Here is a 24,485-nt window from a genome sequence, read left to right as displayed (position 1 = left end):
TTGTAGGTATCTAAAGCCCTCCCACAGTGGTTTGAATCAATGCATTTCTGATGTTTTCCTGTCGTCGCCCCCCCCCCCCCCTTTTGTTTCAGGAAGCCATTCCCCATTGGAGACAAAGTTACATTCAGTGGCAAGGACTGTGTTTGCCAAACCTGTTCCCATTCGCTGATCAGCAACAAACCCATCAAGATTCATGGACCAAGCCGTAAGTCAAGCAGATCTCATTTTTTATGTAACTTCTAGAATGAGTTAAAGAATGGAAGTGGGTTGAAAATCCTGATGCTGAGACACACACACACACACACACACACACACACACACACACACACACACACAGAGAGAGAGAGATGGCAGAGGAAGAAAACCTAGGTTCTTCTGGGTGGTGCACCTACCTCGTGGGACATGGGTCTTGCTCCTTTCTCTCCTGTTGGCCCATCCTTGACCTGAAGAAGAGCAGAGCCAGTGGAAAATCCATGACCTGCAAGAATGCCAGCTCCAGGTTTTGGAGCGGGGGCTTGAGTAAGGTGCCCTAAGTGTGCCCTCCTCCTCTCCAAGGTACTACTGCCCATTCACTTGCCCTCTCCCCCTTGGTCCAGTCTGCACAACTGCCCAGAGGGAGAGCACAAGGGAAATGGCTGCTGTTGCTCCATCTCCTCACTTTTGTTATTGCTTGCATGATCGAAGTGGCAGCAGGTGACCAGGCAGCAGCAGCAAGGAGGGGCCGGAGGACCAGACAGTAGCCCTGCATGGGTGTGGGCATTGGCAGGTGCCCAACAATACCTTCCCCTGACACCTGCTCTGACTCACAAGATGAGACATGGCCTTCCACACATCACTGCGTGCACTGCAATCCTTGCCCTTTGCTTGCATGAAGGGAAGTTTTTAAATGAAAGGCTGTGGAGGATGGTCTCTTTTGCTTCCTCTCTGTTCGAATACCCTTTCACCTGAACCAGGAGTGGGCAACCTGTGACCCTCCTGATGTTTTGGCCTATAACTCCCATGATCCCTCACCACTGGCTCTGCCGGCCAGGGATGATGGGAGTTATAAGCCAAAACATCTGGAGGTCCACAAAGCTTTCCACCACCCCTGATCTATTCCTTGATACAAGAGGTAGGGCTGGACCCACGGAGCCCACCCCTGCTGACGTAGCACAACAGTGAACAGGCAAGGAGAAAAACTCCCTTCCTGCAGCCAGTTCAGTCATGCTGAGGTTGGTTGCTGGGGGAGGAACCAAAAGGGGGAAAGAACCAGGTGAAGCCACCCTCCTTGGGCCACATGATATCACCCCTGCCTGCCCTTCTGATAAGCTCTTTGCTGCTGAACATTATAAGTGGTGACCTGCCTTTAAAAGGCCTGGTGGTGAGAAATTCACCCTAGGATGCCAACCAGCTGGATGGAATTGCAATGCAGGCCGTGTGATCTCAGCGTGGAGGCAACAGATGTTGCTGTTCCCTCGTGTTTACTTAGACTCATTGATTGCCAAGAGAAGAACGGGACAGTATTCCTTGCTCTGATTACAAAGCAGTGCTTTCCTGTGACAGCCTGCTCCTGGCTAGGCTGCCAGGAGCTGCCAAACAAGACCAACACTGTGGCCACCATTCAAAGCAGTGTTAAGAGCACTTAAGCCTATTGATTTCAGCAAGCTTATGCGTGCTTAACACTGTATTGGATTGTATCCTGCATGTATCAAGCTTGCAAAAGGAAGTCAATGTTCCCTCCACACTTCCACAGGTCAGCAACCCAGCTTTTGTAGTACAGCAGTGTTTGGAAATATAATTCCTTTTTTTTTTTTCTAAAGCAGTTTTGAATATAGGACATTCTGCCATGGTTGCAGGAAAGTCAGAGGATACAGGAATTTAACAGTATTGGCTCTTCCAGTCTTCCAGGAGTGTGTGTGTGTGTGTGTGTGTGTGTGTGCGTGTGCGTGTGTGCGTGCGCGCCCCCTGTGTGTACCCCTTATTTGCTCATTTGATGATCAGGATGGCCATCTTTTGATATCTAGAACTGAATTATGTTTTGTGTCCTTATCAACTGAATTTAGGACACTCTTTCTCAGTCTTGTTTACTGAATCTGCAGACTACAGCTGAGTGCCTGGCTGGCTGGCTGTGTCCCACTGATAACCTGCAGATTGACTAGCACATGTGTTCCTTGGCACTTATGAGGAATCGACAGGAAAGAGCTAAGGAGGTCAGCAAGGACAATGTGCAGAAAGAGATGCTCTGTAGGGAGACAAGAGTGGGAATTCAGGGCAGAGTTAATTTTCATGGCTTCTTATTAATGCATTGGTCTTTCCATGTCAAGGGAGGATGAAGACTACCTTGAGAAATGTTGGGAGGTGCTCTGTAGGACAGGGCTTCTTTGCTTTTAATATTTATGTGAAAGGTAGGAGCTTGACATCTGCCATTTCTCCCATCACAATGGAGGGAGAAGCTGCACCAGTTGAACTTCCCTGTGCTATTAAAGGAAGAGGCGGCTGTGTATCATTCTGGTCACCACACCGTAAATAGGCTATTGTAGAGCTGGATAACATCCAGAAAAGGGCAATGAAAATGATGAAGGTGTTGGAGCTAGTCTCCTATGAGGAAAGGTTACACCATTTGGGGCTTTTTAGCTTACCCCAAACCTCAATAAACAACCAGCCATCATGCATTCAGGCTTGTTTCTGGTCTTTCCCCCAATTGGTTCTGGCTTATTGCAGAATAATCACATTTGTGACTGGAGGTGGCATTTTATGCTAGAACATTTCACATTTTATAATCTGATTTTAAAAAATACTTTAATTTTCTTTTAAAAACTGGATCTGCAATCTCTGGTTGTCTATTGTGGTTTATAGAGATGTGTCATGTGGGCTGCATTGCCTGCATATCAGTTGTAGCATAGAAAAAATGTGAGTAAGGGGGCATGATAGAGGTGTATAACATTATACATAGTGCAGAAAAAAAATGGATAGGGAGAAAGATCGTTCTCATAATACCAGAACCCAGGGTTATTTACTGAAACTGACACGAGATTCAGGACAGAATGTCTTCATGCTGTGAATAAACTATAGCATTCACTACTACAAGATGTGGTGATGGCCACCAATGTGGCTGACTTTAAAAGGTGATTAGACAATTTCATGGAGAATAAGGCTATCAATGGCTACTAGTCCTGATAGCTATGTGTTACCTCCAGTATCAGAGCCAGTATGCCTATGTACACCAGTTGCTGTGGAACAGGAGCATACTATTGCATTCATGTCCTGTTGTGGGCTTCCCATGGTATCTGGTTGGCCACTGTTGTGACACCATACTGGATAGGCCTTTGATCCGATCCGGCATGGCTCTTCTTACATTCTTATGTTTTCTCTTGGCTTGGAATCTTACCAATCTATGTCCACTAAAGTAATAGGGAGGTAGCAGAAATGTGTACTTAGTGGCAGTGTATCCTCAATTCTGCATTCACCCCGTGGCTAGTCCAGGACCCACCCAGGGATCACAGCTAGCCCTCCTTGCTATGAGCTATCTCATTAGATCAACCTTGGATGAAATCCTGGATGACATTCCATCTGCATTTTTGGTTGAAGATTTTGTGCCTGGCATTTTTTGGATTGATAAAGTCGGCAACTCTCCATTCAGTTTCACATTTTCAGAGCTTCCACCTATGAAGGGAGGTGAAATGGCCTCACAAGTAAGCACATTTTGTGTTCCATTTATGGTGTCAGACATAGAAACTATGAGATGTGAAACCACCAGGTGCAATCCACAGGGAACTCCCAAGGTTTTTCAAAATAAATGGGCATGGTAGTTCATGTCAAGTGTGACTTGTATGGGAGAGGGTTTTTTGGGGGTAGGGTGAATCATATCCCAGATTAATTACCAGGGAAGAGATGTCATTGGGATTTTCTGTCCCAGGCATCAAAATGTCTTAGGCTGGGCCTGCTTCCATTCTTGAGATACCTGTAATGCAAAGGTGCTACACACAGCACATGAGGAAATCCCATTACTCTCTAAGGGCACAGTCCTATGCATGTTTAGACATTAAAAAAAAAAAGTCCTACAACGCCCAGCATTCACAAGCCAGCCACACTGGCTGGGGAATGCTGAGAGTTGTAGGACTTTTTTCTGTGTAAACATGTGTAGGATTGTGCTCTTAAGGTTCTTTCTGTAAGCCAATATTGTGGGCTCTGATGGTTGTTGAATGTATAACATTCTGTTCTCACATGAACCTCTCAGAAACAGACTTGCTAGCCAACCATTCCTGCTGCAGGAAACACAGAAGCAAGGTGCAGTGAATATAGCTGATAGCACTGAGTCTGCTGAATCAGCAAAAAGATGCTCATCTCTTCCCTCCCTCCTCAATTTCCAAGAACCTGTTTAGAGAGCCCTGGGGGGGGGGCGGGGGAAACAATGCAAAAGACCACTATATGGTTTTTGCCCCCTCTTCTCTCCCTATGCACAGTTACCACTGTCAGGTCACTGGAAGACCACATCCTCCCCTGAAATGCACTCCTAGATAGATTCCTCTCCTTGGCTACACGGCTCAGGTTACTCGAGGGCACCATGGATTATTCATAACCCGCTGTGAGCAGCGTTCAGGATGTGCATGGGCAAAGGACAGCATCTCTCTGCCGTTCCGTCTGCACTGTTATTAGCCACTGCTTTTAATACACCTCCACCACCATTGCTGCTAAACCGGCATCTAGCAGTGATTTCAGAAAGGGAGGCAGGAAGAGCATCTTGTCGGTGTGCAAAGGCTCTGGGATGTGTGTGTGTGTGTGTGTGCACGCACACGCACCTGCGCGCGTGCTGGAAGTTCCCCTAAGCCAACCTATCAGTGGAACGAACTGAAAGGATGATCAGCAAACCTGGGCTGGTGTTGACAGATGAGTGACAAGGGAGAAAAGGAGTCAAATAGAAGAAGCTTGCAAATATGCTTGGTGTGTTTTGACACGCCCCCTCCAGCGCTTCTCCTAGGTGTGTCAGGATAAAATGCTGTGTCAGGCAGGGCTGCCCCCCTACAAACTTTCAGCAACAGCTTGCATTGTTTCGTTTCGTCATGTTTGTCGGGGTTGCCAGCTGGAAAAACCTTTCAAAGCCACCGGCTGGTCCTGCATGCAGCCCTTGTGACTTCTTGGAAATCTGAGGGATTCTCAGTGCTAAAGGGGCAGAAGAAAAGAGGCAGTTGGCGCAGAGTCAAGGTCACGGCTTCCAGGGGCCATGTGCTTCCTGCCGCTGGTCTCAACAGGCAGCGAGGGAAATGGAGACGGAAGGGAGGCCAGTAAATGCCTCCACCGGCTGGACACGGCCAAGATGGACAGAGGTTAGGGAACAGCTCTTCCTACACTAGCCTGTTTCCAAACACATCCTGCCATTCTGCATTTGCCAGTGGGAAGCAGAGAAGAGAAGGAAGCGACCCACAGTAGTTAAGCCCTATGTGGCCCTGATCCTTGATCAAAATAGCTCAATGTTGCAATCAGCCCATGACAGCCTCAAACTCTGGTGGCGTATAAGAGCAATACACACTTCATTTTCCTTTTCATTTATGCCAGGATTTCCCTGAGTCTTGGTTAGTGTGTTTTTTTTTTCATACTGAGTGGCCCTGTTCAGACAACACGCTAAGCCAGGGTGGTTAAGCATTTTGAGCTAAACATTGGCCCTGTTCAGAAAACACCTTAAACCCTGCTAGTTAAGGCTTTTGGTTAAGCAGCAGGGTTTAAGATATCATGTGTGAAGCGTTTTGCTAAACCCTGCTCATTAACCACAGTCAGACCATCTGCAGCAGGGTTAGTGGCTCTAACCATGGCTTAAAGTGCTGTGTGTGACAGCACAGCTTGTGGTTAGTGCTAGCCCCAGAGAACCACAGAGCTTGAAGTGTCATCTGAACAGGCCCATTATGGCTTAGCGAGGCAGTGAACCATGTCTTAGCGTGTTGTGTGAACCATTCCTAACCATGGTGGCCACATAACCATGGTTTAAACTCACTCACTAACCATTTGCTGCAAAAGGGTTAGCAGCCCGACCATAGCTTAGCGTGTTGTCTGAAGAGGCCCAATGTATTACTGCACGGATGGAGTATGTGTGGCCCTCCAGGTGTTGTTGGATTGCAGCTCCCATCATCTCTCCCCATTAGCTAAGATGGTTAGGGCTGATGGGAACTGCAGTCCAACAACAGTGTGATGTAGTAGATAGAGTGTTGGACTAGGAGACCTGGGTTCTAGTCCCCATTTGTTCACGTAGCTCACTTGGTGACTTTGGGCCAGTCACTGACTCTCAGCCAGACCTACCTGTGATGATAAAACGGAGAAGAGAAGGATCATGTACAGCGCCTTGGGCTCCTTGGAAGAAAGGCAGGATATAGATGCAACAAATAAATTATTATTATTATTATTATTATTATTATTATTAATAATAATAATAATAATAATAATAGACATCTGGAGAGCCAAACATCCCCTAAGCTCTTGTATTACTGTAATATATTATCAGCACTGTTTCAGACAGCTAGATCAAGAGTTAAAATAACAATATGCAATTCACCAAAAGGAGATGGCAATTAATAGGCACCTGGATTGTTCCAGTTTATTTATTTATTTATTTATTTATTTATTTATTTATTTTATTGCACTTATATACCGCTCCCATAGCCAGTTCTGTGCACAGACATATGTCATACAATGGACATCACTTACCATGAGTAAAATATGCAAAACCAAGATAGATTCAACAAATGTGACCTATAACTGAAAGTCACATTCCATCCTAGGCTCTCAGTTTAATGTAGGGCTCAATGGAATATTGGCAGCTTTCATCTTGAAATACACTTTTTTTTTTCTTTTTAATGGTGAAGGAAGAAATTTTGGGGATGACTGCCTTTCAAATCATTTTTTAAAAGTGACATTTCTCACTACCTCTTCTGTTGCTAACCTCAGCAGTGACTTCCCTCAAATAAGATCTGATCATGAGAATACTATACACCCAATATCACTCCCCAGAGTAACTAAGGATGCCCAGGAGGAGCATTCAAGTTGCTCCCTAGAGCACCCATGGGTACCACCATTTTGGATGAGTTGGGTGTGTAGAGTAACCCTTAAACTCATGCAGTTGCAATTCTCCAGATTCACTCATTTGAAGCATAGAGCTCCTTTCCTGCCAGACAAATCTCTATTGCTTACCTGGATGGGATCCTGAATGTGGCACGTGGCATCTGGAATGTCTAAGCACCTTTGCTACATTCTGGCATTCAAGCTATTATTGTGGCTCCAGAAGGCATGTCATTTGTGGGCACAGCTGCCCTTCACTGTCAGACTCTAAAACCATTTGGGATACTGCTTCTGTTGCTGTGTTGTTAATTATCTGTGTTTCCCCTGTTTCCTAGAATGTGCAGGTTGCAAGGAGGAGATTAAGCAAGGTCAGTCACTGCTGGCCTTAGAGAAACAGTGGCATGTCAGCTGCTTCAAGTGCCAAACCTGTGGAATCATCCTGACTGGAGAATACATTAGCAAGTGCGTGTTTTCCCTCGCTTCTCGTCCTCCTGACCCACATCCCTCATCTATGTGCTGGGTGGGGTGGGGATTGCTTCAAAGTTGAGCGTTTGAGTGGTGCCCTTGAAGAAGGACTCCAGGCTGCACCACTGGATCACATAGTGCAACCTGGCACATTACAAACAAGCGAACGGAAAGAGGAAATGCAAGTGACTCATCCCTTGTCTTTTGCACTCCCTGTGTAATGTGAGAAAAGGGGAGAGGTGCATTTCTTGCTGTGGCGAGATCTGCTAGATCCACGTGCATCTAGAAAGTGTGCATTTCAGTGCAGTGCAATGGGTCAATGGGCCTTCTTTGACACATCAGAGAGGAAGCCAGAATTACTTGCACTTCTTTTCACTCTGTCTGTTGGTGTGAAACTGCTGCAAGATAATGAAGATCGAAGCTGTTATTCCTTGAGGGACCTTCAGCCTTCTCCTCCCAACTTTCACTTTCAAAAGTAATTCTCTGGCTATTGGACTTATGGAGAAATGTGCAGCTGATATTCTTCCCAAAGTGTTTAGTAAGCTGTTCTCTGCTTCCACTTCTGGTCAATGTGTGCAAAGGTACAGGGATGTGATGGTTGCAAGCACTTGGGCACCTAGAATCATAGTTTCATAGAGCTGGAAGGGTGCTCAAAAGTCATCTAGACCACCCACCACCTCTGGAATTCCATGGCTATAGCATCCCTGGTAGCACTGGCACATCTTAGAAAATCAATTAAAAAATCAACTTAAATAATGTTAAACATGATTTAGGTTTTACCCTGATTTACAATTATTCTCCTTCAGTGTACTTTTACATCAGGAGTGGGGAATGTGTGGCCCTCCAGATGTTGGTGGACTGCAACCTTCATCAGCCCTAGCCAATGATGAAGGATGATGGGATATGTAGTCCAGCAAGGTCTGGAGGGCCACACATTTCCTGCCTTTGTCTGAGGATCATTCACCATAACACTGTCTGAGTACGGGCCTTGTAGATATAAATTCCAGTGGGCAATCAGGTAACGTTGTTGGTGTCAGATAGCAACCCTCTTTGGAGGGAAACAGCAGGTCAGCTTTCATGCACGTGGCAATCAACAGGGCTCAGGAATGATGTAGTCAAAACTGCATATATCTCCAACATGTGGATGAATGAGAGTTAGGTACAGTGCTATTACAGAAACCCAGAGCCAGGTAATATTTGAGGCTATTTAATGAGGACAACATTTTCTCCAAACTAAGTAACATGGAGAAATTACTTTTATTGGGGGTTAAACTATCTTTAATTCCCTCGAGATAACTGTTGGTAAAACTGCCATGAGCTACTGAAAGTGACTGGGCAGTTTCTGCTAAAATCCAATTTAAAAGCATTAATTGCACATTTTCACTGTGCAATTTATGATTTAATTACTTGATCACACTGATTAATCAATGAATACTTTCAGTCCTGGAGTGGTCCCTGAATCTTAGGGCAAATGGCCCTCTGGGTCATTTCACACAGAGATTAATCCTTAGGCTAGGAAAGTATAACATGAGAATGTCTATAGGAGTAAGGGCTAAGCTTCATTCCCTGGATACATTTATTTGGTAACAGTCCAAAAAAATATTAGTCACATAGCAATTTAGATGTTATGTTTTTACTTGCTTTTCTCCCTGAAATAATTATTAATGACTCCACAGAACAGCCTTTCCCTACATGGTACCCTCCTGATGTTTTGGATTGCAATTCCCATCAGCCCCAGCTAGCATGGCCAACAGTCAGGAATACCAGGAGTTGTAGTCTAAAGCATCTGGAGGGCACCAGGTTGGAGAAGGCTGGTGTGGGAAATGTAATACATGTAGTGGCTGTGCTCAGACTTGCCCTCCATTCAAAGAGCATACCAGCTATTTGAATCCATGCCCACTTCCTCTGGAGTTCTTCATCGCCTCTAGCCACGTATGCTTCTTTCTCTGCCTTCAACGTCAGACCTTGCTCCAGGCTGCGTCAGAGACCTGCTCTCCATTGGGCTCAGCAGGGTCACAGTGCTGTCCTGCCCTTTGATGGTCACAGCACCGGGCCTAACTTTTCCTCATCGTGTATGTTTACCCATGCTGGGTATTTCTGAATTGGTCTAAGCCAACTGAAAGCAGGAAAAGGCTTTCTTCTCAAAGAGCTCACTCATTGCCTCATCCCTGGTGCAGGCCTGGTGATTCACAAAGCTCAGGCAGCTGCACGCTGGTCTGAATGGACCCAAGCAGACCGCGAGCAGATTTACATGAGCAGGAAATAGTCGCTCCGTTGTATCCCTTACACAATGACACTCCATTGTCCTGTTTCCCCCTGCCCACTCACCCACCCACCCCAACAAAAATAAAACTTATATCCTAACTTACCCACCCCAACTAATGACAAGCGAGTTAGAACAACTGGGGCAGTTGCAGTGAAAGGTAACGAGGACAGAGAATCTCAGCCTAAACCCCTGAACACTTTTTGATAGCAATACAAGAATGATACTAGGCTGATGTACCTATTATCTGAGGGCACCTTCCCTGTCATGGAGTATCTTCATGCCTCGAAACCGCCCTCCTACTTCTGCTTGAGCCATGCAGGCTCCAGGTGTTGGAGGGCCTTTCGACAAGGCACCCTCAATGGGCCCCCTCCCTCAGTATTATTATTATTATTATTATTATTATTATTATTATTATTATTATTATTTATATAGCACCATCAATGTACATGGTGCTGTACAGAGTAAAACAGTAAATCTACCTTCTCACTGCCGCTGCCTCCAGCTGCTATTGCCCCTTCTCCTTTTACATACCTTGGCCACCACTGGCTTGCTTGACAGACAGAGAGCCAATGAGTAAAGAGGCCATGACATCTACTGCTCCTTCTCGCCAGCACCATTGCCTGAGCCAGGGTGAGAGGAAGGCGAACATGTAAGATGCAATGTTGAAGAGGAGCAACCCCAGGGGTCTCTTATCCATGGGGCCCTGCTGGGCTGTGGGCCCTTAGAAGGTACCCAGCCATACCTACCCTTGAGGCAGGCCCTGTGGCTGGGGAACACAAAGTTGAAACCTGTAATATAGTCCTTGCCTATGTGCAGAGCAATAATGAACAGAAGCCCATGCTGTGGTGGTGGAAAGACATACTGTAGCATGAAGAGCCAGAGGGGGAGAGAAGGAAAGGAAACGCTGAGGTGGGAAGAAGCCACACACACACACACACACACACACACACACACACCTCAGTGTAAACACAACCCTCATGAAGTTCCCTGGGCTTAATGAGAGCCACTAACACTCTCTACGTAGCACAAAAGCAGTTTTACCCCTTGGTGCCCTTCACATTAGCTCAGGAGACCTTTCAACATCCTGCCAGGCAAAACAACATTGAATTTGTGCTGGATGGAGTGGGGCTGGGCAGGGGGAGAATCTTTACTGCCCTCTTCCCTCTTTGAAGTCTCATCGCCTGAATCTTTTCCCACAGGGACGGCATTCCATACTGTGAATCTGACTATCACGCCCAATTTGGCATTAAATGTGAGACCTGCAACCGGTACATCAGCGGCAGGGTCCTGGAGGTGAGTCCAGTGCAGACAGACATCTTTATACCACACCAGTGGAATTGTTATCTTGATGTCAAGTAAGCATCCAGCTAGTGGCTTGGTATTCAGAACAGCTACCCAGACCACTGTTCTCTCTCTCTCCATAACCAAACTAGAACTTGTGGCACATCACATTAGAAAGTATACTTGGAAAACTATGGGATGTTCAAACAAAGAGGTTATTAGAGACCAAGGATCAAGATTTGTTGTCATTGTTCCTGGCATTTCTTAGGCTCTCTCTGCACTACAAAGGTAAAAAATATTGTCGTAAAGGACTGGTTCCTGGGAAAGAGATGCATTGTACTTCAGAATCTGAGTGACAAGAGGAGAAAAAGCAGCTGTACATTAGAAATATATAGGCAAGCCTAGAGGAAGCTAAATATAGCTGGCTATATATAGTTGGAGCGAGGAGTGCTAAAAATTGGCATGGCTTGCGGCTGCATTACAGTGCCTCAAATGTGCGTTCTACTTATTAATCTGGTAGCTGCAGTGGAATTCTGCATACACAAGCAACATTGTTTTTGAAATTATGCTTCCAGCCCTCATGACAACCTGAAGATATGGGAGGCCTGGGACAAATGCAAAATATTAGGTGATGTCTGCTAACATAGTAGTGGTGGACGTTATCCAATCAACACAGGCTCTGCTCCCTTTCAGTGCCTTACACTCTTGACACACTTGTTTTTTTGCCAGTGGATCCAAATGCTCAGAACGCAACAAGGACTAGCACAAAAATGTCAGAATTTATTCAATCAAAAGGAAGTATCCAAATAAAGCCGTTTCAGACACCTGTCTCAGGTTTGTACAGCACACTATATTTGGATGACAAGCTCAGTATTCCTCAACCACTGAAATGGCACCAGGCCCATATAAGAACATTAAAAAGTAGCCCTATCTTGTCCAATATCCTCATCACCAACAGATGGTTCCAGGAAGCTCATGAACAGGATTTGAGATCACTAGCCCTCTCCCACTGTTGTCTCCCAGCCACTGGTATCCATGGGCATTGTGTCTCTGATCCTGGAGGTAGCCTATAGCCATGATGACTAGTAGCCACTGTTAGCCTTCTCCACCATTGATTTCTCAAAGATATCCAAGTTGCTGGCCGTCCACATCTTGTGGAAGTGAGTTTCATAGTTCCTTTTTGCCTGTCCTCTGCCTTCCATCATTCTGCTTCACTGGATGACCTTCTCAGGTTCTAGAAATATGAAAGAGAAAGAGAAAAGATCTCTTTCTCCACAACCTGCATAATTTTATGATCCTTAGTTATGTCCGCCTTTTATTCACCCTTTCCCCCTAAAGTAAGAAGCTCAAAACATTGAAATTCATCCTCATCAAGGAATTGCTCCATCCCTGAATTTTGGTTGCAGCTCTGCACCTTTTCAGTTTTGAGATGCAGCAAACAAAACTGTACACAACATTCAAATTGCAGTCGCACCATAGATTTCTATAAAGGCATGATGGTACTCTCTGGAAGTGCATGGAAAAGGAGAAAAATAGCTACCTTTATCGACCATGAAGTGCCTGACCTTTCCCCCTAGACTGCAACTGAAGCCCCACTCCTAGGGTGTTTTGGTTTTGTGCTCTCTAACAACCTCCAAATCCACTGGAGAAAAGGGTATGTAGTTCCTTTCCCAATCCTAGGCATTCCAGCAACTCTATTCCAGTGCCTCTCTAGCTGCAATAGCCATCAATAACTCTTCCTGCCCTCCAGGTGAAACTAGCACATTTTTCAGATGCTTTCCTCAATCCATCCACCTGAGAGAATGCTCTGTAGCCAGGTTCTACCTTGCCTCTCTCTGTTGCTGTGGCAACAAAATCTGGCCCAGCTGCTAGCCATGCAGCACTGTGCTAGCAATGAAAGGAGCCACAGTGGTAGAAGGCTATGATTGTAACCAGAAACTTCAGAGCCCACAGCCCGCATGCGCTTGTAGAAAGAGATGGTGAAAGTATGGACACTCCAGGCTGCTGGGTCTAAATAAATGAAAGAACAGGAGCTTTTATGTTAATGGCAATATCAAGTCAAGTAGATTAAAATGGAGTTGGGGTTTTCTTTAAAAGGAATCGGGGGGAAGTTGCTTTGTCATCCCTGCACATTTTAAGTACTTTTCCCCCCTCTCTTTTTTTTAATAACAGCTCAGTGGGGAATTAATGTTCCCACACTTAATGCATGCAGCAGCCGCTGAGTCTGAATAGGGATTAATTTATGCTAGGGCTCAGATTCAGCTCCAGAATCTGTTTTCAGTACCATGTCTAATTCCTGGAATATGCAAAGGCATATTAAAGAAAAGTATCTCTGAGCATGTGCCGAACATGTTCATCCTTAACAGAGCAATTGCAACCTGTCCCACTCTATTTAGGATTAAGGTGCAGGGCAGATGGCATGTAGGCAGCATTGGAACTTGGCACAGTCTGTAAGGGAAAGAAGCATCAACCCTGACAATGCCGCTTTTGAGTGGTTAGGTGCTTGTCCATTTCATGGCCCCAGACCTGCGCTGGCCATCTGCTTCCAGAGTTTAACATAGGCCTGTCTCTAGAGTGAAATTGACATGAATCTGCCATGCATCCCACCATCTGACTGTTCAAAAGCCACATGGAAAGGATCTTAAGGCCCAGGGCGTGTGCTGCAGCCCTGAGGGGCCAGGAGCTTAGGCTTCCATTCAGGCTGCCCCTCCATTGCCCATCTGCCTGCCACAGGCAGTCAAGCCAAGACATGCAGAGCGGCTCTGGAAATGTGCTTTTGAATCATGCTGCCTGGCACAAGGAAGGCAGCGCTGTATTCCGGAGAGCATTTCAACATTAAGTAGGTTTCCCTAAAAGGTGACTTATACACCTTTAAAATAAATAAATGATCAGCACGTGGCCAATTGAGCTGCATTAGGGGTACAACCTCCTGAATGTCATTACAGCTCAGTGGCAGACAGAGATGACCTGATGGAAGCTTCAGAATGTGCAGGAAGCAGCTCAGCAAACATCCAATGAGCTATGTAGTCCAATCAGTGGAGGGTGGTAGCTCCTATGTCAGAGGGGCTGTGAATCCACTCTGGATTTCGGTCAGAGCCAGTCAGAATTCTAAAGGTGCTTTCTAAGGTGCTGAACCTGTTTTGTGGCTAGAATTTGACACTTTAGATAGGTCCTTTAGAAGTCGGATTGGTTCTGATGGAAATCCAAAGAGGATTCACTGCTCCACTAACATAGGAGCCACCAACCTCCAGTGAGTCCAGTGCCTTGGATCTCCACTCCAATGCCAAGTCCTCAGCTATGCGCATTGGCTTAGAGCTTCTTCACTTGTGGTGGGGACAACGGTGTATTGGAGCTGGGGTTCACGAGGTCAAAGTGCCTGGACTTTCTGATTAGCAGATATGACCACATCTTCTTCCACCCTCCTGAGGCTCTCCTATTACCGCTGACCTTAGCTGCAATCCTCACAGTAGCCAGTAGCTGTGCTGCATTGGGCAGGGGGATGGATTCCCCCAGCAACAGTATATTGTGGGGCGTGAACCCTGATGTAATGCAAAGTCTTTTGGAGTGGCTTGGTCTGGAATGGACTGTTAAGACCCCTGCTCCTGTTAGAACTAGTTTATTGATATGGATCAACACAATTGCTTGCATTTGGGGTGTGGGAATGTGGCTATAGGACTGCAGTTGAAGCTCTACCACTCCATCGCGGAATGGGAAAGGCAAATTCTGATGTCTCCATAACAAAGACTGTGGGCAAGGGAAGGTTTTGCTTGAAAACTCATAGCCACCTCGCTTTTCAGCCAGTTACAACTCCTTTGAGACACATTTCTAGACCCCTGTCTCCCCTCTGCACATCATGCTGCTCAGAATAGAGACACACAGATACCAGTCTTTTTTAAATTGCACCTTTTTTAATTGTCCTGGTTGGTGGGATTCCTGCCGTTTGGTTAGGATTGACTGGAAATAGGTCCGCTGGGCTCTGGGAGGATTCTCTTTGTGACCCCAGAGCTTGGTGCAAAGAGGAGAGCCATGCTTGACATGTTGCATAATGAAGGCTGCAAAGCCAACGGGTGATTCGGGAATCCCGTGGGCATGGTACGACCTCTCCCTTTGAGAAACTCAGAGCACAGTCGCAGTGTGCACCCTTCCAGTCATATCTTGGCATGCAAGCTCAACCTCTCGGGGTTTTCCTTTCTCATGCCGGGTGCCGCCAGTGGTGTCTCTGAGACACTAAGCCAGCTAGCCATAGTGAACACAAATCAGACAGGATGGTGGGGATGCCCGAGAGTTTGATGCCCCCTGGGAAGGCCTGGGATCCTGTCATCCTTCTTGACAAAGTGTGGTATAAGAGTGCCTTGAACAATCCTCAGCCATAATCAGCCATCGTCTGCTTCAGCCTCTGGGTGTCCCAGATGACTTTAAGATGTGCAGCCAGCCATGGATGATTAATGAGTCTTAAAGGAACGATACTCCCCTCCCACTCTGAATTATAATAAGCAGTCTCTCTTCATAAGTAGGCAGCATCAGGGCTCTCACAATGACTGTAATTTTAATCAGAATAAAATAAACAAGGCTGTTGTGGTTGGTTCTGTTGGGCAATTGCATCTCCTTTATGACAAACCTCCATTAAGGATGAGGATGAGGCTTTCAGAGCGCACTTCACTTGTGGGCCAAACCGAGACCAAAGATAAATCCCACAAAGTGCTTTGCCAGGTAGTTGAGAGAGACCACAAGCAAGCCAGGCTGCTGTTGGCCAAAGCTCTCGCTGAGGAAGACGTCCCCAAAGGAAAACTGACTTCTGTAACTAGAATATCTCTATAGGGGGTGCATTTGGTGCTTGCTATTCATGGTTTCTTATTTTTCTTAATAAAATTTGGCCAATTCTTTCCTGGAGTTGAAGGAAGGTTTCAGTCCAAACTATAAAAGGTGTCTGCTGATTTTGTTTGTTTGTTTTTAGTGCCCAGATGTGCCCAGTGGCAGACATCCCCAGGTTTTTCAGTTGGAAAAGCTAGTGATGGCCACTACATCAGCACCATGCAGTGCTCTCCAGATGTTTCAGACTAAACTCCCATTAGGCCAGCCAGCATGACCAGTGGTTAGAGGTTATGGGAGTTGTTGTCCAAAATGTCAGGAGGGCACCAGGTTGCCTACTCATGGTTTAGATGATTTTATAGAGGGTGAAACCATCAGTGTCAATTAGCCATTGCAGCTAAATGGGATCTCCAAATTCAGTGGCAGAATATCTCTGATTACCAAGAGCTTTCCTACACAAGGCATTGATGGTGCGCTTGTCATTCCCTACTTACAGTTGTTTATGGGTTCTGTAGATGACTTCATGACACTCCAATTTGGCTTCTATGTCTAACCAGCACTTTCATCAAGTTTTTTCGGGTGGGGAAAATGGGGTATTATTTGTGGACCTGTGGCCTGATTGGAATCCACCAGGAGAAGAGCCTTTAGTGTAGTGGCCTCTTCTCTGTGGAACTCTCTGCCCCTGCAGGCACCAAAACTAGGCTGCTTCCAGTGCCTCCTTGTGAACAACTCTGTTTCCAGAAGCCTTCCCCCAACTGAATAGCCACTGTTTTTCTGGTTCCTTTGTTTTTAAATTGAACAATTTTAATTTGCTTTTTTAACCTTCTTTCTTTTACTGTTTATACCTATGTTCACTGCACTGGAATCTGTGTAGGATAATTGAGCGCTATATAATAATAAATAATTAGTAGTTTCCTACTTGTATAATTGCACTATTCTGCTATACCACAGTGCCTCTTTGAGGTTATGTTGTAGAAAAGCAGGAAAGGGAAAGCTCTTTGTGTAGAACTGTAATCTCAATTCTGCACCAAAACTAAAAGTAGATACAGTGGATTAACAGCTTCGGGTAGAACAGTTCCAAGTCCTGGGGACAAACAGCAGGTAGGACTGATTCTTGCAGATAGGCTGCTTGTGAGCCTTTCAGAAGTCTCTGGCTGGCTGCTATTGAATAGGCAGATTCTTACAGTACAATCCTGTATGTGTCTACATGGAAGAAAACCCCACTGATGTCAGTAGGACTTACTCCCAAGTAAGTGTGTATAGGATTAGTGTAGGGCACTTCTTATGCTCTAGGTCAACCTTCCCCAACCTGGCCCCCTTCAGATAGACTGCAACTTCCCATCTTGCATGACCATTGGCCATGCTGCCTAGGGCTGATGAGAACTGGAGTCCAAAAGACCTGGAGGGCATCAGGTTGGGAAAGGCTGCTCTAGGCACGTGATGACTCCTGCATCCCATATCTGAAAACAAATGCCCAAAAATGTTATCTGCATGAGTAATACACACAGCTTCTCGAAGTCTTCATTAACTGCAGAACCTTCTCAAGATTAGCTATAGTCCCGGTAGTGCAAATTATAAGCTGCCTCCCTGTAGCTAAGCATAGAAAGCCTCTCCGATGTAGTGGACAGACTGTCAAACTAAGACCAGGGAGACCTGGGTTCAAATTCCTGCATGACTTTGAAGCAAACTCTCTTTCTCTCAGCCTAAATTACCTCTCAGGGTTGTTGTGGGGCTAAATGCAGGGGTGGGGAGAGAACCCCGAGTTTCTTGTAGAAACATGTGAAATAAAAGTCCTAGCCATCAGGGGAGTCATGATTACAAGCAAGCAAAGCAATAGTTCCATCTCTCAATCATATTTTTATACCTCTGCTCAGGGCAAGGTATGTGAGGGCTCTTCCCCAACTCCACACTTAACCTTTGATGTGGCCAGCATACATTTGCCCCAGCCTTGGAACTCTAGGTTGACCTAGAGCCAGTGTGGTGTAGTGGCTAAGGTGTTGGACTGGGAGTTGGGAGATCCAGGTTCTAATCCCCACTCAGCCATGGAAACCCACTGGGTGACTTTGGGCCAGTCACATACTCTCATCCTAACCTACCTCATGGGGTTTTTGTTGTGAGGATAACATAGAAAGGAGGAGGATTATGTATGCCGCCTTGGGTTCCTTGGAGGAAAAAAGGTGGGATATAAAAGTCATGAATAAATAAAATTAAAATAAAAACTCCTATGGACCAGAAAAGACCATAGCAGGCCAGATGGAGTGGTGGGGGTGGGGGCAGGGGCTCTGTCCTCTGCCTTTAATAAGAAGCATAACTGCTCTTTGGTAGCGCAAATCAAGGGCAAGAGGAAAATCCCGAATACCAGTGGGAGTTACTGTTCCACTGGACTCTGCACATGGGTATCACTTTGGCCTTCAAAGGGACACTAGCAGCTTAGTCTTTGATCCTAAGCGCTGCTGCCTCAGTCCAGCGGCTTATAGGATTGGGCTGTAAGTCCCAGAGAACCTTTTCATTCTCCTCTGAGAATGGCGTGTTGGGTTTAAGCAGCCAGCTCTCTTGACACAATCGCATTCGACGGCATCAATCTGTCATTTGGATTTATCCCCGTATCAGTTTAGTGTTGGCCAGATCCAGCAGAGGCTCAGCTAGCACGTTCTCATAAATCCCCATGGAGTTCTAGAGGATGCGTGAATTAGCAGGAAAAGTGTCTCGCTGAAGGCACCAGAGTATTTATGAAAAAGGAAGGGTGGGGGAGAGAAACATTTGTTGCTTTCGGCTGTAAGTGTCTGAATGATTCATTCACTCCATTTGCATGATCATCATTGATTTCCAAATTTCCGCTCTTTAAAACTATGAAAGTGTGTGAAAGAAACATCTGATAATGCAGCAGCATCAGAGGCTGATGAAGCGCTGTGCTTGGATGGGTTTTGAACAGCTCAGCCTTTTTCTGTCTTTTTTTTTTTTTTTAATGTGTTGAATGAGTCTTGCACTGTGGATAAATTGACTCCTGAAATGTCTAGAATAAAAATAACCCGAGCTTTCTGGATAATGGGAAATGCAGACTGAGGTTTCTGACAGATGCAAGAAAATGAGTTTGCGTTTTTGGCAGCGGGGACAAGGGCAGTGCTGGCATTGACTGGAGAAAGACAAAAATGCTGTTGCGTTATTGAAGCAGACAGAGATAACAGTGGCTGAAGAACAGCGGCAGGTGCCAAGTGGGTGAAGAAATTGCCTCTCTTGCCTTCATTATAAGGGGATTCCAGGGCCTGACTAGGGGAAGACTGCAGCTCCACAGTAGAGCACATGCTTTGCACCCAGAGGGTCTCAGGTTCCATCCCTGGCATCTTCAGGCAGGGCTGGAGAATGCTTCTGGCCGAACCCTGGGGAATCCCTGCTACTCAGTGTAGACTTTCCCCAACCTGATGCCCTCCAGATGTGTTGGCCTTTGACCGTGATGGCTGGAGGTTATGGAAATTGTAATGCAACATGTTGGGGTGGGGTGGGGTGGAGGGCACTGGATTGGGAGAGGTTGCTGTAAACCAAGAGTGAGGGACTTCTTTCAGCCCAAGGATTCTATTTTGGAGGAGCTTTCAGAGGCCGCATTTCAGTAGTGGGCAAGGTCAGAAAAAAGGAAGAAACAAGTTCTCAGGATGCAAATGATGTTCTTTTGCATCCTGAGAATTTGTTCCTCCTTTTTTTTCTGACCTGACTTGGATGCTCTCCTCCTTTTGGTTGTTCTGTAGTGGGCAAGGCCAAAGGCAAAAGTGGACACTGTCCTAGACAAAAGTAGGCAGGAATGAAAAATCCAAAAGCCCTCCCAAATTCCTTGGTCACCACTGTATAGTAGGAAGAATGTCTATTAAGAAGTAAACATCAGCAGCATATCTACTCATAAATGACCAGGACAAGCCTCTGCATATCTGCTCAGAAGCAGGACTGGATCACTCAGCAGCACTTCCAAAAAGCAACACAAAAATCAAGGCGCTGTATGTCTACTCACAAATTAGAAAGGCAAGTCTTTGCAGGACAAGGCTCAGAAGGAAGAAGGAAGGAGTTTTGCTGCAGTACTTTTCCACCCCCGCCCCCTCTGCCGTGGAGCAAAGAGCTCTTATCTCTGATCAGTAGCTGATTGGACATAAGCACTTTCCCTGCTAAGCACTAAGAAAGGGAGCTTTTCAGTGCAAAGCAGGGGAGAGCATCTATCTCCGATCAGCTGCTGATCAGAGATAAGAACTTTCTCCTCCATGCCAGAGGGGGCAAGGACCGGGCCAGGGCAAGAAGCTGCTGGGCCAGATGGGAAATCCCTGCAGGCCTTACTAGGGTGCTACCTTGATGGCACTGGCTTGACACCACTTTTAAAAAAACAACCACCTGCCCTTTCACTGCAGTGGGGAGGCAGCACAGGCTTTCTGGTGGCCATGCAACTCTAAAGGAGCTATGCAAGGTGCTGAACCAATTTTGGGGATATGGTTTAGCACCTTGGATAGCTCCTTTAGCATTCTGGCTGTTTCTAACTGAAATCCAGAATGATTCACAGCCCCACCGGAATTGGAGGCACTTGCCTCCATGGCTCTGCTGTCAAGTTTTCTGCCTTAGCTCATTTCTTAAAGAAGCCTCCTCCTGGTTGCCAGCTCTCTATGGCATCTGCAATACCTGCCCTACCACTGTGCTGCCTCCTAGTATCACTCTCTAGATTAATGTGATTGAGAGTTGAATGGGCAACAACTGCTACAATTTGTTTCAAGCCACGGGCTTGCTGGGGAAAATGTTTGTCTGGGTAAGGAATATTGAGGGGAAGGATTCTGAGGTGCTCATTTTCTCTCTCAAATAGAACAAAAACCCAGAAGTGGAGCTCTCATGCGGGACACTAATCATCAGAGGGGTAGACTGTGCTAGGACATCTTTCAGGAAATATAGCTAGTGCAGATCTGACCTAAAATATGTGCCACTCTGGCATGGGTTGTGTGGGTCAGCCTTTGGTCATAGCCGAGATACAGGTTGGTTTTGCTTCTGAGACCCAGCAACTCAGTTTTCATAGGTAAAGAGCAGAAGAACCACTGAAGAGTACCAAACCTTGGGCCACTTTTTAACATTTTATTTTATGTTATGTAATGTTATTGCCAACAATATAATGGCAGAATTACTGCGCCATGGTTTGATGCTGTGCTGTGCTGACAACCCAATTAGCAACTGTCTTCTTCTGAGACTCCTTAGGGAAAAAAACCTTACTAGTCTTAATGCTGACTTTTAACTTTAAAAGTTCCTCCTCTAATTAAAGGCCTTCCCTGGCCTTTGTTTCCCCACACCCTTTAATAATCCCTCATTCTCTTTTGTACTACTATTATTATTATTATTATTATTATTATTATTATTATTCCAAAGTGTCCCTTTGGGAGCAATGCTTTGCACAGAACAGAGACGATTGCACTAAGGTAAGCCAGTAACTGCATCTGAGCTCTGAAGTCCTGAAAGCGAGTCTATAATTGAAATCCTTACAGACGCTTTAGAACGGAAACAAGCTACCAATTAAACCTATTATCTTTGTCAAAAGGGCAGGGAAGACAGCCTTGCTACATCACAAGTGGGCGAAATAGTAGGTTGCTATTTCTAATCTTGGAGCATCATAGTCCCTGGAGTGTAGGCAACAGGAGAGAAAAAAGTTGCCCTCTGGTGGGAGTGTCTAAGGAGAAACCAGAGCTGGAAGCTTCAACAGCACAAATGGTTTCCATTTTTTTTATTATTATTTTTTGTAACTCTTGCTCCATGGCTGATCTCCCCACCATCGCCGGACACTGATTGTTTGCGTAGTGACAGCTTGCCAAGGAGGAATGTCGCAGTGGTAGTTAACAGTTCTGATGACACTGTGGGCTTGGTTGTGCTGTGACTTGTCAACCTGCCCAAGTCGAGCAAAGTCACTGGATTGACATAAGCTGAGGGTTGGTAGAAAATGTGGTCTTTTTAATCAACGAGACAGCTCTGAGCTGCTGGCCTCTCCTTGTCACAGAGCTAACACTAGGGCGGATCCCGCAAGCTCTCACTCACCGTAATCCTTGGGTGTCCTCATTTATTTCCAAGAGTACTGCAGCGTTCTGAGCTTGAAAAGCAAACTTTGTGTTTCACTGACGAGGCACCATTTTGATGTCATAATTTATTATTTTATTACAGTTGATATATTTCAAAATTGCCCCTCCATTCAATGAGCGCTCAATGTGATTTACAATAACATACAACAATTCCAGACAAAACCTAAAACAACTGATAAAAATACATGCATTACAATACAAGAGGGGAACTTTCTAAAATCAAAGAGCAGCCTTAATCAGTAAAAGCTGGATGGAACAGCATAGTTTTCACCAGCCGTCTAAAAGCCAATACCTAACTTGCACCCAGTTTACCAGGTATAAGAGGTAGCATTAGGTGCAAAGCAACAGTAGACATTTGCCCTTTGTCTGCAGCTCAGTTTCAGTCTTATTGGGAACATCCTGAGGACATGTATGATTGACAACTTTTGCAAGACTTTTGTGTGGTTGTGTAAGTATCAGAGGCACTTCCGAGATCAAAAATGTGACTGTAGACCTTGGTTCTCCACATGGGCCATAGTTAAATAGAATAGAACTCTCCAAATGTGTCGTCCCTCCTACACTTTGGTAGCTGATTATCTTTGCAGGGAACTGTTGTAGGATGTCTTCCTCCAAAAATGCTTATCTGACATTCATTTCTTTGTAATTTTCATATTTGTTTACTATAATACACTGTCGATGGGGCTGCCCTTCCACGTGGCACTGAAACTGGTTAAAAAATGTGGCGGCAAAGCTATAAGTGTGTGCCACATTGAGCATATAACACCAGTGTGGTTACTAATTGTTTTCAGGCCTAAATTCAAGGTACTGTTAAAGCCCTGAACTAACCTAGGTATTTCAGAGGGTGCCTCCCCCTACATGCTAAGAGATATGAACCTCCCTGCAGGTTAAGATGTTTACACAGAAAACCAAATGTGGAAACAATTTGCTCTGAGTTAAAGATACTGTGAAGAAGTTCTGAAGGCACATCAGAACCTTTTAAATCCATCAGTAACAATGGATGAAATTAAAAATATTATCATCAATATATATATATATAGTAAATATCCATGCATAGGTGGAACCCCTACCCCAGATTCAAACCTTTCTTTACTCCACATCTAATTATTTCTAGAGGGGCAATCATGGCCAATATCACAAATTATAGTACTGCCAAAACACAGAAAGTATAATAAACAAAGAGATCCACAAAGACCAATACAAATGAACCAAGTTTCTAACATGTTAACTGGAATTATAGCAGAACAGTTAAGCAATCTGGTACCATATATCAAACAAGTTTTATTTTATTTTATTTTATTTTATTTTATTAAAAAGACAAATAGCAGATTCCATCTGGAGGCAAGCCAATGTAATTTATTATAGCCAAAAAATTAAATTACAAAGTTCTTGTTTCTTTGGATGATAAATTAGAATAGACCCATTTAATAGAATTATTAACAAGATCCACAAATACATTCTTAAAAGTAATTAATCAATTATAGAATCATGATCATGCACAGATATGTATTAATAGATTTGACTCTAACAGAAATATAAGGAGACACTACACAAGGAAACCCCATACTTCTCCTGCCTTTTACTTCGTCAATTGAACAATTAGCCATTCCCCCAAAAAATATTATGGTTCTAAAATTTATTTATTTATTTATTACATTTTTATACCGCCCAATAGCCAAAGCTCTCTGGGCGGTTCACAAAGAATCAATGCTACGTAATCAGCAAATAGGATTATCTTGTAAGGTATTTTTTTCTCCCTACTCTCATAATATTGGAACTCAGGACAGATAAAAGAAAGTACTGCTTTACACGGTGCATAGTTAAACTATGGAATTTGTTGCCACAAGACATAGTGATGGCCACCAATTTAGATGGCTAGAGGGTTACACAACTACATGGAAGAGAAGGCTATCAATGTCTGCTAGTCCTGATGGCTGTGTGCTACCTCCAGTATCAGAGGCAGCATGAACACCAGTTGCTGGGAACATGAGTGGGAGGGTGCTAGTGCACTCAAGTCCTGCTTGAGGATTTCCTGTGTGCAGCTTTTAGCCCCTGTGTGAACAGAATGCTGGACTAGATGGACCCTTGGTCTGACCCAGGAGGACTCTTCTTATATTCTAATTTATAGTTACTCCTATTTGTTTATTTTTATTGTGAGCCACAATTTTAGGAGGTGCAGCTATTGGTCAAAAAGCATGATTAAAACATTAAACAAACTTCATATTTAATTGATTTAACAAATATGAAGTCTGCATATAAAACAAAACAAAAACATTAAACAACCAAGCAAATTCTCAGGGGAATGCTGACGAATGTGAATTGACTAATTATGTTTGTTCAACAGTTCGCTTTTCTCTCATTGACTCTTTTAGGCAGGAGGGAAGCATTATCACCCCACTTGTGCCAGATGTGTGCGTTGCCACCAGATGTTCACAGAAGGAGAAGAGATGTACCTCACAGGTAGGAACACCGGTTTCTAGGGCAAAAGGTCACACTGTGGAGGGGACTGTCTACTTCCATACAAGCAACATAGAGCAGGAATAGGCAAGCTTTATGCTTCTCAG

At 44.9% G+C, this 24,485-nt stretch overlaps 1 protein-coding gene across 1 annotated transcript in view; it reads left to right on the top strand.

Annotated features, from left to right (window-relative positions):
• Positions 1 to 24,485, top strand: part of ABLIM3 (actin binding LIM protein family member 3) — a 180,475-nt gene that overhangs the window by 114,226 nt on the left and 41,764 nt on the right. Inside the window, exons 4-7 of the mRNA XM_063120595.1 lie at positions 93 to 205; positions 7,359 to 7,485; positions 10,954 to 11,047; positions 24,294 to 24,381. Of these exons, the coding sequence (XP_062976665.1) occupies positions 93 to 205; positions 7,359 to 7,485; positions 10,954 to 11,047; positions 24,294 to 24,381 (422 nt within the window). The remainder of the gene's footprint in view (positions 1 to 92; positions 206 to 7,358; positions 7,486 to 10,953; positions 11,048 to 24,293; positions 24,382 to 24,485) is intronic.

The sequence above is a fragment of the Elgaria multicarinata genome, chromosome 3 (genome assembly GCF_023053635.1).
Source record: "Elgaria multicarinata webbii isolate HBS135686 ecotype San Diego chromosome 3, rElgMul1.1.pri, whole genome shotgun sequence".
Taxonomy (NCBI): domain Eukaryota; kingdom Metazoa; phylum Chordata; class Lepidosauria; order Squamata; family Anguidae; genus Elgaria; species Elgaria multicarinata.
Note: the sequence above shows the minus strand (reverse complement) of the source record. Positions and strands in the feature narration are given on the sequence as shown.